The sequence below is a fragment of the Gekko japonicus genome, unplaced genomic scaffold (assembly GCF_001447785.1).
Source record: "Gekko japonicus isolate JY-2015 unplaced genomic scaffold, Gekko_japonicus_V1.1 scaffold170, whole genome shotgun sequence".
Classification (NCBI taxonomy): domain Eukaryota; kingdom Metazoa; phylum Chordata; class Lepidosauria; order Squamata; family Gekkonidae; genus Gekko; species Gekko japonicus.
In genome coordinates, this window is record NW_015160212.1 from 1,262,211 (window position 1) to 1,279,743 (window position 17,533).

At 44.1% G+C, this 17,533-nt stretch overlaps 1 protein-coding gene across 1 annotated transcript in view; it reads left to right on the forward strand.

Annotated features, from left to right (window-relative positions):
* Positions 1 to 17,533, forward strand: part of CD58 (CD58 molecule) — a 41,446-nt gene that overhangs the window by 22,284 nt on the left and 1,629 nt on the right. The window contains exons 3-6 of the mRNA XM_015409986.1: positions 5,497 to 5,763; positions 6,667 to 6,759; positions 10,258 to 10,326; positions 14,804 to 14,890. Coding sequence (XP_015265472.1) covers positions 5,497 to 5,763; positions 6,667 to 6,759; positions 10,258 to 10,326; positions 14,804 to 14,890 — 516 coding nt within the window. The remainder of the gene's footprint in view (positions 1 to 5,496; positions 5,764 to 6,666; positions 6,760 to 10,257; positions 10,327 to 14,803; positions 14,891 to 17,533) is intronic.

Sequence of the window (17,533 nt, forward strand, 5' to 3'; positions counted from 1 at the left end):
AGATTCTGACAAAAAAAACATGGACGTGAAACAAAGAAAATCTATATCAAGCTACTGGATTTCAAATAGTGGACAAGGTAAAATACCTTTTACAATTACTAACAAGTGTAGTTCTCTTTTTGAAGACAAAGTACTATGGGGAAAAACTAAACAAGACTTAGGTGGAAAAATTTACAACTATCCATGATGGGAAGAATTGCAATAATAAAAATGAATGTATTACCCAGATGGATGTTTCTTTTTCAAACAATCCCCATTTTACAAAACCAAAAGATTTTTAAGGAGCTAGATCAACTAACATCCAAATTTAGATTACTTTGGAAGATAGAAGGCTATTGAAACTTGAAGGCCACGACTTAGCTTTAGGATGGAACACATTCTTATGATATGATAAAGGCTCAACACAGAAATATTTTAAGCAGCATTGGCTAAGAGCGACTTTATTAAGAAGAAGAAGAAGAGATTGGATTTATACCCCGCCCTTCACTTGGAGTCTCAGAGCGGCTTACAAACTCCTTTCCCTTCCCCTCCCCACAACAGACACCCTGTGAGGTGGGTGGGGCTGAGAGAACTCTGACACAAACTGCTCTTTTTCAAGGACAGCTGTGCCAGAGCTTGTGACTGACCCAAGGTCACATCAGCAGGTACAAGTGAAGGCGTGGGGAATCAAACCCGGTTCTCCCAGATTAGAGTCCGCACACTTAACCACTACACCAAACTGGTATGGGATCCAATTTATAGAAGGTTTTATATTAAAAAATCGAGACTCATAGTACCATTGGAAGCATTTACCCTGCCAAATGTCTTTACAGGTGAAGAGCTGCTTAGATATCAAGATATTTTGGATGAGAAAGATTGCTTGAAATTGCCAGAACACTTGTTTTGGTGGAATAAAACGCAATTAGAATCTGTCTATAATAAAGATAAAAAGACTGGTTTTAATGACAAACTAACTGAACTAGAAAAAACTCTTGTAGTTTCGGAAGAAAATCTATAAAATTTTGTTAGAGGATTTGCTGTTAGATGAAACAGTTAAGCAAAATATGATTTTGTGGGCTCAAAATGTAGGTCATAATATTACTTGGAGAGAGTGGGACCAGATATGGTCTAAAAATATTAAAATGACTAAGGCAGTATCATATAAAGAAAATATGTATAAGATGTTTTATAGATGGTATATTACACCAGATAAGCGTGCTAAGCAGAATGAAAATTGTTCAGATAAATGTTGGAAATGTAAAAATGTCACTGCTCACTTCTTCAGATACCTGCTATAGACTGCTGCTGTAGCCTAACCGCTGCAGACTAACACGGCTGCCCATTTTGAACTGTCTCCAACTGGAAGGCAGAAATACCGTTGCATTCTTAGAGACTATTCTTAGGGAGATATTGGGCTTACTGGAGAAATATGTTTTGGATATTGCAAGAGCTCACAGATCCTTAGAAGAGGCCTACTACTGATTCCTGGGCCCTCCGTGGGTGATTGTTTTAAACGGGCTGTGTTATCTACTAAAAAAAGATCTGCTAAGGCGTGCCAGAGCCAAAGTTCCTCTTTACTGGAGAGCTGGAAACCGACCTCCTTTCCTGTTTCAGGATTTCCCAAAGAGATCACAGACCATATAAGAAATTTCCAGCAAGCAAAAAAATTCTGCCCGGGGACAAGAATTTGGAATGTTTCTTTAAATATCCATCTGCTGTGTGTATCAGGCACAATAGTTGCCTTGAAAAATTCTCCACACAGAAGAATTCCTCCAACTACTGTTGGATTTTTCAAATAGCGTTTCTCTCTACCCCCACACTTTCCCCTTTTCTCTTCCTCATTTACTCTAGAATGAATTAGAGGTAGCGTTTTAATGTTTTCACTGGATTAATTATGATTTTTGTTACTGGGGCTGCCTGGTGAGTCCAGGGGATGCTAAGAGAATTAAAATAAATAAGGCATTGTGTGCTTACAGGGAGGTCTTACTATAGTTGTTGTTGTTGTTCAGTCGCACAGTCGAGTCCGACTCTTTGCGACCCCATGGACCAGCTCCCTCCAGGCCTTCCGGTCTTCCGCCATCCTCTGAAGTTTGCTCAACTTCATGTTCCTTGCATCTATGACACTGTCTAACGATCTCATCCTTTGCCGTCCCCGTCTTCTTTGACCTTCAATCTTTCCCAGCATCAGGGTCTTCTCCAGGGAGTGCTCCCTTCTCATTTGGTGGCCAAAGTCTTTGAGCTTCAGTTTCATTATCTGGCCTTCCAGGGAACAGTCAGGGTTGATGTCTTTTAGGATTGACTGATGAAAAAAGGGTCATAGAGATGCTAACAGAACACTTCATGACTTTCTCAGGCTCAATCACCATTTTTGTTCATGAAGAGGGCTGAAGTTAATCCCACTCTGGGTTGATGTTGATGGATTCTGTGGAATGTGTTGGGGGTATCTTCTTGTTTACTACTTGTCTATCCTTGGATTTTATAGTTCTGTTTTCACTTCATATTCTGTTGTTTGCTTGTAATGCATTTTTTATCTTTGCTGTTTTGTTGCATATCTTTCAATAATTTTTTTTTTAAAAGTCTTCTCCAGCACCATAGTTCAAAAGCATCTGTTCTTCGGCGCTCGGCCTTCCTTATAGTCCAACTCTCGCAGCCATACATGACTACTGGGAATACCATTGCTTTGACCATGAGGACTTTTGTTGGCAGGGTGATGTCTCTACTTTTTATCATGCTGTTTAGGTTCGCCATCGCTTTCCTCCCAAGGAGCAGGCATCTCTTAATTTCATGGCTGCTGGTGATCTGGGATCCCAGGAACGTAAAGTCTTTATATCACCAGAATACACACAGAGAAGTTGGTGGTAAAATAGGCATAAAATAATAATTATACATAACATGACTGCTGTGGTTTACACAATATAAAAGTAAATTTGTTGTTTGTGTCAGCATAACTTGTGTGTGTGTTTTCCCAAGTTTCAAGTTGTCTGCTCTCTCTCTCACCCTGCTCCCCTTTTTAAAGTGAAAAAAATGAAATTTTATTCCCCTTAGTCACACGATCAAATAATCTTGATTACTTCTGGGTGTTCTGTCTATTTCTGTTTCCTCTGTTCATTCCATTGAAGGGTGACTGAGGAATGCATACCCCCGGCTCACCAGGATGACCATTGCTGGTTTCAGTTTTCTTTTTCCTGATGTTTATTGGCATATCGGCAGCAACTTCACAACCTATTTCTGTGCTCTCTCTTTTGCCACTCGCTGCCCTTTGCTGTTTTCAGTAGTACTGTTAGACGTTCTTTATTGGCCATACTTTTCGTTTTAAGCCAGATCAAATCTAGTGTCTCTGCCCTGGATTCCTCTGGGTGTAATTTTCTGTGAAAAGGTGTATCATACCTGTTTGACTGTAGTCATTCCTTAGTGTTTGCTATTTTTGAATCCCTACTGCAGGCATGTCCAACTTCGAACAGGTAGTGATCTATTTTTTCCGGCCAAAAGTGCCGGTGATCTACCACCATGAAAATAAAGTTTCAAATTAGTTTCAAATTAGATTTTAACCCATTAAAGTTGGGTTCCACCCCCCATATATAATGCACCTTCTGTCATTTACTGGTAAGCAAAATAAGCAAAAACAAAACAGAGAAAGAACTGCGAACATTTTTTTATTTTTTATTGAGTTATAACTTTCTTTAACTGTGGGGCTGGTGATCTACCTCTGATCCCTCCGCGATCTACTGGTAGATTGCGATCTACCTGTTGGACATACCTGCCCTACTGAATGCCCATTATTTTTTTCAGGTATCGTAATCATTGAATGGCAGTGATTATTTGCATTGCATATGCTTTTGTGTGTGTTGTCATCATGGCATTATAATCAGAAATGCCCAGAATGTCCTCCTGTCGCCATCTTCTGCCGGCGGGCGAAGACTTCTTTGGTTCATTTGGCATTCCCTCCACGATGCCTCCTTTCTGTCCAATGGTTTTAATCACCTGGCCTTCTGGGGCAGGCCTACAAGCTCGCCTTGCCCTGGATGGCATGCAAGCCGCCTGGACTGGGCCAGGAGCAGTAGCGAAGCTGCAGAGGGTGCAGTCGGTACTGCTGTTTGCGGTGGGTGCCAGGACAAAGCGGCCATGCCCCCACAGCTGAGCGGAGGCCTGGGCGGGGCAGGAGTAGCCCCGAGCAGTGTTCCCTCTAAGCTGAGTTAGTGTGAGCTAGCTCACAGTTTTTTACCCTCCAGCTCATACATTTTTGTCTTAGCTCAGGAAGGAGGGCTCCAGTCCAGAGCAAACTAATTTATAAAGTAGCCAAATCACCTGCCCACAACTTTAATGCTAGTAGCTCACAACGTAGAATTTTTGCTCACAGGACTCCACAGCTTAGAGGGAGCATTGGTCCCGAGTCTCCAAGAGGTGGCGCTCTAGGGCACTGCCAGAGGCCAACTTGGAGGGAGGGTTTCATGAGGCTGTTATGAATGGCTGAGGCTAGAGATGTAATTTCCATATTGAAAGTCATTCTGTTACTTTAGGGACATAAAATATGACTATGGACAATTTTACTTGGCATGAAATTATCAGAACTAGCATTTTAAAAATATAGTGTAGCCAAACAATTATTGTGGGTAGGTGGGGGGAAGTAAAGAAGCAGATTAGTAGTAACTAAATTATTATTTACACAAAGGTTATAAAGATAAACTAATGTAGCTAAATGATTCAGTTTTCTGGAATCAGATAAATGAAAACACTTACCTTTTTTAATTAAGTATATACTTTCAGGTCCTTTTTGTTGCTCTGTATTTTCTTCCAATGCTTTGAGGCCTAGTGAAGCTTAAGTTCCAGTATACCCACCCACATGCAAAAACAAAGCTGAAACCTTTTTCTTTTCTTGTGACAATAGCACCTCCTAAAGGAAGAAATGCATCTTTTTCTTGCATTGGAGAGTTCAGTTTGTAACCTAGGACTTGCTGGTCCTCCGTGCACAGAAATTAGATCAATCTGATACCATACATATTTTTTTAGAAATGATTTGGAAAATATTTGAACACCTTGTCTTAAAATATTTTATTCATCATGTTAAAAAAAAGTTCCATAATCAATTTCTTTTTTTTTTTCAATTTTTCCAATTTGGGGGGGGAACGGGGGGGGAAGTGTTTTTTCCCCCTAATTTTTCCAGTTTTTTTCCGGGCCTTCACATCTCTAGCTGAGGCAGGCCTGGGCTATTTAAACACTGGTTGAGGAAGAATCTCTGGGAGAAAATCTGTGATGTGTGTGCTCCCTGAAGAGAGGGAGAACAGCAAGTGAGCCCTCCTAGGACAGGTGGAGGATTAGGGTGCCATTCTGAGGCCTGGGGGGCAGACAGGGCTCTAGCCCACCAGGATGAGGCAATATAGTGTAGGGCAACAAATGCCATTCTGGGACAGTACCATGATGATCAATGCGTCGCCCAATTTCCCCCACACTGTGACATTGTATTTTCTCCCCATTTTTCAACACCATGGTTCCTCTTCAACTGCTTGTTGTTGTTCACAGAGCCTCCCGAACCACCTCTGTTAAATTGCACAGCTGTTGGTGATCGCATCCAGGTACGCTGTGAACCAGATGACCAGTATGTGGCTGCAAACATAAGCCAGACATACAAGTGGAAATACCAGAAAAGCAACAAAGAGATTCCGGGAAACAGTTCCGAAATCTGGCTTGAGAAGGATGCAGACTTTTCGGAGAACATCACATGCGTCATCCACGTCTTAGATGCAAACACCAGCTCGTCCATCAGACTGAGGGACTGTACCCCAACAGGTAAACCTTTAGGTTGGGCTCTGTGCTTGACAAACAGTAAATGCGTTCCATTGGTCTTCATCAACCAGAGGGTTGGCGTCCGCAAGTGAGGTGCACCCTGGCTGATGGTGCGTGGCCCCTGTGGCATTTCCACATTTGCTTTTTTAAAAATAGGAAGATGGGGGAGTGGAGTGTGAGTAAACCATAGTTTTATACCAGTTCTGTAGTAGTTTCAATATGATGGCTTCCCCCTAAAAATCCTAGGAGCAGTCATTGAATGCAGATGCTGATTCTTTGCCAGTGCCCCATTCACATCACATACTACAGATCCCAGGATGCCTTGGGGGGAAAGTTTGGCTGTTTTAGTACTGGTATGTCTGCAATGCAGAGAGACCCTGTGAGAAGGGAGAAGGAGAAAGTAAAAGGAGGGCATGTCTGTTAAAAATGGGTTCCATACTGTAGCTTGGGGTTAAAGGTCAGTCCTGGGTCTGGCATGCTAATTTCTCCCTTTGTTCTTCAGGAAAGTTTAGTAAATGCAACCAACCTATTGGGTTTTTTTGTTTTGTTCCTATGTTTGGGGGGAAAGATGTAAATCAATGGACTGAAGACCTTATAACTTTATCAACATTTGAACGTATGGCACAGAGATGACAACTACATATGTACTTATTTTTAGATATTTGGAAATCTTTTATAGAAACATATGGGTAACTTTACCACCATTGTTGTTGTTCATGTTTCTACTTATACTTTTCTCCTCCCCCCCCTTTTTATCAGTTGTTGGATTTTGAATCCCCCCCTTTTCTGTTTTTTCCTATTGGTTGTGAAATAAATAAATAATTTTTTCTGTGTATCCAAATGCATATTCTTTGACTATATTAACATGGCTTATTAATCAACATATTTTCACATTTGTTCATTAAGGAGCTGTTTCGCAAAGAAGAGGCAGGGCACCGTTATTTACTGCATTTGCGATAGTCTTAACTGCATGGATGGTGTTTTTCCTGTGGAAAATAGGTGTGTGTTTCTCCTTTCTGGATTACGTTTTGCATGCTAAATGGGCACTGTTCCTTTCAACCAGTCAGCAGCAGAGCTGGTCTCACAGAATGTCACATTTGTTGTTCAGTCGCACAGTCGAGTCCGACTCTTCGCGACCCCATGGACAATCTCCCGCCAGGCTCTCCTGTCTTCCGCCGTCCTCCGAAGTTGGCTCAATTTCATGTTCGTTGCATCGCTGACACTGTCTAACCATCTCATCCTTTGCCGTCCCCGTCTTCTTTGACCTTCAATCTGTCCCAGCATCAGGGCAAAAAATGTTCAGAATCCTGGCAGTGAACGTCTCTTTGGGTGTACATGTTCAAATCAAGATTTAAAAAAAAAAAGTTATATTCCCAGGCTCTTTGAATTCCATGCAGAATCTGCCAAGCGTCTGATCAGCCTGTCGTAGATCAGGAGATGAGGTGCTAGCACACCCAAAGCCTTTGAAAAGAGCCAGTGAATCCGAGGCTCTGTCACACCACACCTCATCAGGATGGGGGGAGGTGTCTTATGCAGACTGGTGCACAGCCAAAGCTTTAGAGGAAAGAGCCATTCTAAATCCGAGGCTCTGTCACACTGCACCTCACCAGGGGCCTTTTTTCAGGCTGGCATGCAGCCAAAGCCTTCAGGGGAAAGTGGTGACAGAAAGAGCGGGCAGCCCCGTTGTGTGAACCCCTAGGCAGAGAAAGCACAGAGGATGGGTGTTTATCAGTGCCATTTTAAAGCTGCAGTTGCCACAATCCTGAGGTGGCCCCTTTTGATCCATAATGTCATGGTGGCAATTCAGAAACATCTCTTCTTTAAATGTAGTTTATTCTTCACTAGAATGGGTATTAATGTGAAAACGAAAACTTTAAGACGTCTCCTCGGCCTCAAGAATGAGGTGAGGACAAATCAGAAGACAGCAGTGGAGATCCTCTCTTCATGGTGGCAAAAAGAGAACTGAGGGAGGAGTGCCCCGTCTCCTGGTCATGTGATTGTTTTGGCAGAAATGCGCCAGAGGGAGCAGGGATGCTCCTAGTCTACTAGAAGGCTGTGGAAATCATTTCCATGGCTGGCCTGCACACATGCGGTCCCAATGTGGGACTGCACAGAAGCCACGATGATGAATGGGGGATTCTACATGGCAGGTTTTCCTGTAGTTTCTATGCCCTGCTCCCCTGACAGCATCCCCCCCCCCCTTTGCTTTCCCCAATTCTTTTAAACTTTAACAATTATCTATTGTTACAAGGTTATAACGATCTATGGATTGCGGTCACTCAATTTCCAGCCTACTTTTTGAAAAAATAAGTCACTAGACCTGTGTATTGCAAAAATGCGTCTTTTCCCTTATACGTTTGCTTATTGCAAGAATGCGACTTTCCCCTTAAATCTCCACAATGAAAGGGGCTTAGACCAGTGATACTCAGTCCGTGGCTCAGTCACAATTCCTGTCAACCAAAAGAGACGCATTTTCTTCCATCTCTGGCATGAGGCCTGCACCTCAGAGAGGCTTGCATCTTACCTACTCCTCTGGTGGCAGCTGTTTCATATATGTGTGTCTGTGTGTGTAAATTGATAAACACACATACACACACACACCCTTCAAGAGAGCCACCCAAATCCTGGCTTTCTGTAGGTTTATAAGCCTTTCCTCTTTTATACAGACATGCAGTGGCTCCCCAGGGTCTCATCACCAATTGCCTGGTTGTTTTAACTGGAGATGCTGGGGAATGAATGTGGGACACACACACGAACCCTTATACTGAATCAGACCCTTGGTCCATCAAGTTCAGTCTTGTCCACTCAGGCTGGCAGCAGCTCACGTTCACTGTTGTCCACTCAGGCTGGCAGGGTGTCAGGTTGAGGTCTTTCACATCGCCTCCCACCTGGTCTTTTTAACTGGAGATGCTGGGGATGGAACCTGGGACCTTCTGCATGCCAAGCAGAGGCTTTTCTACTGAGCCACGGCCCCTCCCCCAATAAAAGAAATCATTTCTAAATTAGTAGATGGATTGATTTTCTAGTTTGTTTGTTTTTCTTCACAAGCGGCAGCATTATTTGCATTTGATAAACAGAAAGAAAAAGAAATAAGGACCTTTTTTTAGATGGATGGTTTCACTAATCCATTTTAGGATTCTGCTCTAGTGCGGGTTACATTTTTCATTTGCCAATTAGATGGTGGCTCTTGCCTTCGCATCCTTATCTTTCTTTGCTCCTCGCCAGCTTTTCACATTCTCATTTCCCCCCCCCTGCTCATTTGTGACAAAAATGGGGGGGAGGCCTTCGGCAACTTCATGGTAGTAGCTGAAAGAAGGGGAGAAAGATTGGAGAGTGGGTGGGAGCTGTTCAGCGTGCCATGGAAAAACCAGAGGAGCATGGGAAGAGGCATGTCTATGCGTGGGCTTTGTCTTGGGGCTGCCCCTTCAACAGCCCCACCTCTTGCCCAGACCCCTGCCAGTGCCTCCCTGCCCTCTAACTGCTGTGGGAGATGAAGTGCACTGGGTCCCGTTGCTCCCAACCTCTTCACCACCAGTTTGGTGTAGTGGTTAAGTGTGCGGACTCTAATCTGGGAGAACCGGGTTTGATTCCCTACTCCTCCACTTGCACCTGCTGGATGACCATGGGCAAACCATAGTTCTGTCAGAGCTGTCCTTGAAAAAGAGCAGTTTCTGTTAGAGCTCTCTCAGCCCCACCTACTTCACAGGGTGCCTGTTGTGGGGAGGGGAAGGGAAAGGAGCTTGTAAGCCGCTGAGACTCCTTCGGGTAGTGAAGGGCGGGGTATAAATCCAGTCTCTTCCTCCTCCTCCTCCACCATCTGCCATCTTTGTGTATCTCCTCAACCCAGCACCCACCCCCTCCCATGTGTACCTCCTCAAACTCCAGTTCTGGCCCAGCTAACGGAGGAGGAGGAGATGAACTCCCACTTGCTTGGGGTTCATTTTGGGGGCAGCTGCAATCTTTGTGTCTTGTTTGTTGGTTTCTCAAAAACAACTGGTTGGTACAGTGGAAAACAGAATGCTGGAGCAGACGGGTGCCACAGTCATGGTTTGCCTAGGGACCCAAAACTCCTTGGGCCAGCCCAGGATGGGTCGCTGTACAAAGTAAATTTGGACTTGTGTGTCACCATACCGGAAAGGTTGGGATGCACTGATACAGAGGACTCCGAGTTTGGAAGGAACAGCAACTAAGAGGGATATCACCTTATTGCTATTATCGAATTGCAATTGTCTCTGTTCGTACTTCCTGTTATTTAATGTTTATATTTGGTTTTTTGAAATATGTAACAGCAATTCACTATTATTCTTAATAAAATTTAAAAAAAAAAAAACTAAGAGGGATAAGGAGTTCTCATCCCTTCCAGACTGTTGATTTAATTGATCACCTGATCCTGCCATGAACGTGGTTGGCTCTCTAAGCTTACACGTGCAAAGAATGAACAATGTAGATTTTGGAGCAGATGTCTGAACATATAATCCCCCCCTCCTTTTCTTTAAGGTTGCTTCAACCTCAAAAGGAAAGGGAAGTTCAACCTCAAAAGGAAAAGGAAGTCTCAAGAATGTAAAGGTAAGCATGTCAGAGCTTCCAACTATAGCCCATTGACTCAGATGTATGTTTACCTTTGTGACAATGGAAGACTACCGCCACCCAAAAAGTACACATTTCAGAATTGGGAGGAAGAATGAGTTTTCATGTAAACACTGCAAAAAAGAATATCACAGTTGCTTCTAGGGATGCCATTTCCAGAAGTACCAATAATCTCTCTGGAAGGGCTGCTGCTGACCCCAGAAGTCAACAAAAAGATTTCAGACAGAGACTCTGGCAAGGAGCTGCTGAGCGACTGTTGTGAAAAGCGTTGTGTGATGCCTTTGCCATTATAGAATCTTCTCATTTTTGAGAGGTTGTCTCTCTTTCGTGTGGCCACCACTGTGAAATCTACAGCCATTTCTGCATGGATTGTCTGCCCCAGGTTTGATGATGTTGCGAAGCTGGTTTGTTTTGGGGGGGTGTCTGCTTCCTCACAGCATTAGTGCACATCCTGGGTTTCCTTTGCTTTTCCCAAGCCTGCGTTGCTCTGGAGTTCTGGATAATATCACAGCAAAGCCTGGATGGCTGCTATGTGGCCCAGAAAGTCCAGCTTTTCCTGGGCCCACATGGAACCATTTTCCCCACAACAACCAATTCCGCCCCATCCCTGTGGGTCTGTTTAAAATCAGCAGCTGAATATCACTATGGCAATGTAACATTATAACAATAACAGGTTCTCTGTGATCCAAGCTTTAATTTTTCAAAAAAGTAAGTCTGTAGCACTTTTCGTTGCTGAGATATAAGGGAAAAGGCATATCTCCACAATATACTGAATGTCAAACTTTGGATTGTCCTTTTCAGAATGACTTCAGAGAAAGATTTCTTCTCTGCCCTGTTGGTCTTTTACCACGGTTGGTCCGATTCTGTTAATCTGTTCTGTTGTAGGACACGACGATGTTTTGTTACGTATAGAATTGTTTTATTTGCTGTAGGGCTCAAAAACAATGGCAGTGAACAGCTTCAGCTGCAAACTTGAGGGATCCAAATTATATGCTTTCCTTCTCAGGAGGGTGCATTTATAGAACATTTTGATGCATCTTGTTTGTATGTTGCATCTAAATTACGTTGTGATGGTTGATAAATTGTAAGCAATGCAAGATTAATCTGGATTTGTGTGTACAGTAGTGTATACCAATGCTCACTCTAAGCTGTGGAGTCTTGTGAGCAAAAATTCTACTTTGTGAGCGATTGGCATTAAAGTTGTGAGCGAGCGATTTGGCTGCTACATAAATTAGTTTGCTCTGGAGCCATCCTTCCTGAGCTAAGACTCAGGAACTGGAGGCTAAAAAACTGTGAGCTAGCTCACATTAACTCAACTTAGAGGGAACAATGGTGTACACAATACTTTAAGGTAGAGAAAGACTCTTAACTTCCTAGATTTGCTTTCAGTTTTATCAGGATGCTGTGTACAAATCACGCCCTGTTGCCATCTCCCTAGTTCAGCCCCTGTTTGGCATGCATGGTGGCCAATAGAACAGCCCTGGGTGGCCTTAAGGAATCCCCTGTCTCTCTGCTTCCCTCTTTCACTATGATTGTACTGGCCTACACTACAGGGCTGTTACGGGGATTAGCGCTATAGAAATGCGAATTGTTTTTCCTGTTATTCCCTACCAGAATCTTGAGCTCTTGCCTGGGAGATGGTTATTTATTGAGTCTCAGCAAGAAAGGCAGATGATAGATAACCTAATATTTTATTTATATATTTATTGTGGCTTGTATCCCGCCCTACCCTATGAGCGGGCTCACGAGACAGCAGTAGCTTAAAACATTAAATAATCGTTAAGAAGTAACGTATTAAAATAATGAAAGTATTAGATAATCTACATACCATTCTGGGTCTCCTAACTGACAGTGTAGCTATTGATTACATACTAAAGCACACTGACTCCATGCTAGAATGAGCGATGGATCAAGATCAGTGTTCCCTCTAAGCTGAGTTAGTGTAAGCTAGCTCACAGTTTTTTAGCGTCTGGCTCACAGATTTTTGCCTTAGCTCAGGAAGGAGGGCTCCAGAACAAACTAATTTATGCAGTAGCCAAATAGCTCACTCACAACTTTAATGTCTGTAAATCACAAAGTAGAATTTTTGCTCACAAGACTCCACAGCTTAGAGGGAACATTGATCAAGATGTGTCAGGTCGGCCACTCCCAGCGACAGTTTATATACAAACGCCATGGGCTGCCAGTGCAGGGGAGGCTAATGTTATTGGACATCTGCTGCATTAACCAAAGGCCTGGAGGAACAGCTACATTTTACGGGCCCTGCAGAATTGTAACAAGTCCCAAAGAGCAATTGGGAGTATGTTCCACCAGGACCGGGGCCAGATGGATGTCTCTCTGGCCAGGGACTACCAACCGTAAGAACATAAGAACATAAAAGAAGCCAATGTTGGATGAGGCCAAATGGCCCATCCAGTCCAACACTCTGTCACCAGTGGCCAGAAATACCAGGTGCCATCAGGTGGTCCACCAGCAATGGGGCCAGGACACTAGGAGCCCTCGTACTGTTCCCACCACCCCCAGGCACCAAGAATACAGAGCATCCCTTGCCCCAGACCGAGAGTTCCTATCTATACCTTGTGGCTAATAGCCACTGATGGACCTCTGCTCCATATGCTTATCCAGTTCCCTTTTGAAGCTGCCCATGTTTGTAGCTGCCGCCACCTCCTGTGGCAGTGAATTCCATGTGTTAATCACTCTTTGGGTGAAGAAGGACTTCCTTTTATCTGTTCTAACCCGACCACTCAACAATTTCATTGAGGGCCCACAAGTTTTTGTATTGTGAGAAAGGGAGAAAAGTACTTCTTTCTTAACCTGCTCTATCCCATACATAATGTTATAAACCTCAGTCATGTCACCCCTCAGCCGTCATTTCTCCAAGTTAAAGAGCTCCAAGCGTTTTAACTTTTCTTCATAGGGAAAGTGTTCCAATCCATTTATCATTCTAGTGCTGGTCAGCAGAGCGCAAGGCTCTGCAGGGCATATATGAGGAGAGACCGTCCCGCAGGTATGTTGGTCCCTGGCCGCAAAAGGCCTTGAAGGTTAACTCCATGACCTTGAACCTGATCTGGTATTCAGCTGGCAACCAAGGCAGCTGGCGCAACACTGGCTGAATGCGCGCCTGTGCAGGCATCCCAAATAGCAAGCGCGCCGCCACATTTTGTACCAGCTGGAGTTTCCAGATCAAGTTCATGGGTAGGCCCGTGTAGAGTGAGTTACAGTAATCAATCCTGGAAGTGACCATTGCATGGATCACCATTGCCAAGTCCTGCCAGGCAAGGTAGGGAACTAGTTGCCTAGCCAGCCTCAGATGATAAAAGGCTGACCTTTTGTAATACGCATGAAGCTGCCTTATACTGTATCAGACCATCAATCCATCAAGGTCAGTATTGTCTACTCAGACTGGCAGCAACCCTCCAGGGTCTCAGCCAGAGGTCTTTCACATCACGAGAACCGGTTTGGTGTAGTGGTTAGGAGCACGGGCTCTAATCTGGGAGAACCGGGTTTGATTCCCCACTCCTCCACATGCAGCTGCTGGTGTGACCTTGGGTCAGGTATAAGTTCTCTCAGAGCTGTTCTCTCACCAGCAGTTCTCGAGAGAGCTCTCTCAGCCCCCACCTATCTCACAGAGTCTCTGTTGCAGGAGGGAAAGGGAAAGGAGATGGTAAGCCCCTCTTGAGACTCCTTTGAATAGCAAAGGGTGGAATCCAATCTCTTCTTCTTCTTTTCTATTGCTTGGCCCTTTTAACTAGAGATGCCAGGGACTGACCTTGGGATGCACACATGAATTCACATAAAGTTCCTGTATACTGAATCAGACCCTTGGTCCATCAGGTTTGGCATTGTCTACTCAGACCGGCTGGGTCTCAGGCTGTGGTCTTTCACATCACTTACTGCCTGGTCATTTTAACTGGAGATTCAGGGCTTGAACCTGGGACCTTCTATGTGCGAAGCAGAGGCTCTTCCACTGAGCCACAGCCCCGCCCCCAATAAAATAATTCATTTCTAAATTAGTACATGAATTTATTTTCTAATTTGTGTATTTCCATCTACCTAGTACTGCTCATACGGCCATCACCTTAAGCAGAAATCAGAACCAAAGAAAATATTTTAAAAGACCTTAGTATTATTTCTCTTATATTTGATTACTGCGCCTATGAATTTTGCCACTGAGAGGGTGACACAAGCATTGGTATCCGATAGCAGCCATGACACCTGGGCTCGCACATTTAGCAGTTCCATATCTCTAAGTAAAGGGGTGACTAAATTATCTCTCGACTCATCAAATATAGGACACTAGTTTGTGTATTTGTTTTTCCCTGGCAGCAGCATTATTTGCATTTGATGAACCGAAAGAAAAAGAGAAATCAGCACTTTGTTTTAAAAGGATGGTTTCACTGATCCATTTTAGGATTTTGCTCTAGGGTGGCTTACATTTTTATTATCTGCTTGTTAGATGGGACTGACGCTACTGAGGTAACTCCAGAAGTAGAGTGTCTCCGTGAAGAATGTCCTGAGAACTTGGGAGAGGACAGCAGCAAAGGTGGGTATCTGGAGATGTCAGGTTGCTGGAAGTTTTGAACCTGTTGGGTGGGGGGGAAATGCATTTCCCATTTCTGCCCCCCCCCCAAAGGAAAAATAACATTTCGGTAAAAACAAATATATGCAATATTCATTTTCATGTCAAGCCTCTACTTATTGTTTTGCTTTAACAATGCAAAATGTATCATTCGTAACTCAGCATATACAGGTTTTATTTGGGAGCAGTATGTTCATGGCATTTAAAAGTAGTTTTCTATAACCAGAATTACAGAGAGACCTGATACCGGAGAGAGGAAGCTGGAAACTGCTGCGCCCGGCACTACCTTGACACACGTGTCTTAGCTTTTTGTCATCTGAGAGGTTGGGAAAAATAAAAGTAGAAAACGCACATTTAGTAGTAAAGAAAAGCCGGTGTGCTATGTGCACAGAAACAAGACACATACAGTCATAATAGCAGATTTTGATATCGTGTTAAACTTTATAACATTGGAAACATTGAACTCTGCATCATGGTATAAACCAGGGGTGTCAGACATGCGGCCCAGGGGCCAGATCAGGCCCCCGGAGGGCTTCTATCAGGCCCACAGTGGGACTGGCTGTCTTCTGCTTCTTCCCATATTTTGATGCAATAATTCAGAGCAAGAGGTGTCAGTTATCAGACACTGTTAAATAAACAAAATATTGCAAGAGTGCTAATGTTTTAAGCATGTTTTTGTTTTAAATAAAAAAGAAACTCTTTGTGTCTGTATCCTTTATAAAGTTTATATCTCCGCTACCTGGCATTACATTTTATGACACACATGGCCCAGCCCAACAAGGTCTCATTTATGTCAGATCCGGCCCTCATAACAAATGAGTTTGACACTCCTGGTATAGACCTCATGTTGCGGTTAATTTCTTGGGCAATGGAACGTGCTCATGTTGTAGTTTATCCTTGGCCACGGAGGCATCATTCGTGCTGTTTTGGGCACACGTACTCAGCACCCTATTTCCTCATATGAACCCTTGGTGCGGGGGTCCCCAAGTTGGACTCTTGATGGGGATTGCCCACTGCAGCTTGTCAAAATGCTGTTGGTTGGCACATAGAAGGCTCCCAAGAAACAATGGAAGCAAAAACAAAATGCCCGGTCAAATAAGCTGTGTGTTCTCTTTCACCTGATTTTCTCCCTCCTTGTCTTGGGCAGCTGCTAGGAAGGTTCTCTAATGGCTGCCACCATTCTGGTAGGGGTCTCCTTGGGAGGGCCCAGAGAGCCCCCACCCTTATTCCTTTTTCCCAAGCAGCACCCTCTACTCCTCTGCAGGTGAAAGTGTTCCATCCAAATCCCGTTAGCCAGTCACAAGGTCCAGAGGGAACCTGGGAAATGTAGGCTCCAATAGCTACTCCAATACAGGCTTCCCTGGAGCCACTAGGCTCCCTAGAGCCTGTAGGCCGCAGCACTTTAGGCCCAGGATCATGGCACACACACACACACCTTTAAATCGCCAGATACATTGGACGGGTGAATGTTTGAGCTGAGGAACAGTACCAGGGAAGGTCTCCTTGACTTGGATCTGTGTCTTTTTTCCTGTGGAGGGAAAACTAATGTGTGTGTGTGGAAGGGTGTTGAGTGTGAAAGTTTTCCATTGGGAAAAGGTCCCCCACCCCACCCGCTCAAATTTTCCACCTCCTGAAACGAGCTTCTTATTATGAACTGAGATCGAGGCAGCTTTTCATAAACAGTGATTTCTTTATTCAGCTCATAACTTGACACAGGACAACATAACACAGAACAAACTAACTTTTATACGTTTTGAACTGCTAAAACCACACCTCTAATTCAGCTAGCAGCCAATGAACAAACAGCGCTTGGGACCAATGGGAATTGTTCCCACCGAAGTCAGGGTTCGTTTGGATTGGTCTGCTTCCCGACACCGACCAATCCTGTTGCAGCTTTCAGGATACCCAGAATCAGTGGAGTTTGTGTCTGAAGCTTAGGCTTGTGTTCCTTAAGCAATGTCCCGCTTAGGTTACATAAGCATTGCATATAAGTAACTACAGGTTTCATAGGATCACACCTAATCAATAGGCAGTATCAATAAATGAATACATAACACTTCCCATAAAAATCTTTCGGAGACTACGGCGCATCTTTGCTGTGTCGCAGCAAGCAGTGCCCAAAGCACCAACGTCCCCCCACCAGAGTCCGGGGGGGGGGAGCAGAGGGGTTGTGGCTGAGTCGCAGAGCATCTGCCTGGCACGCAGAAGGTCACAGGTTCGATCCCTAATGTCTCCATTTGAAATGATCAGGTGATAGGTGACGTGGAAGACCTCAGCCTGAGACTCTAGAGAGCTGCTGCCAACCTGAGTAGACAAGACCGACATTAGCTGTTGTAGATTTTCCGGGTTGTGTAGCCGTGGTCTTGGCATTGTAGGACCTGACATTTTCGCCAGCAGCTGTGACTGGCATCCTCAGAGGTATAATGCAGAAAGATGGAGTTCTCTCTGTGTCAAGGTGAGAAGACACATGGTAGGCAGGTAATTCATATCTACTCAGGAAGGTGGGGTAGGGCTGAGTTGTTATCTTGTAGACTGACATTCATGGACCAACGGACTGATTCAGTTTAAGGCAGCTTCATGGGTGTTCGTGTGAGTTTTTCGTGTAAA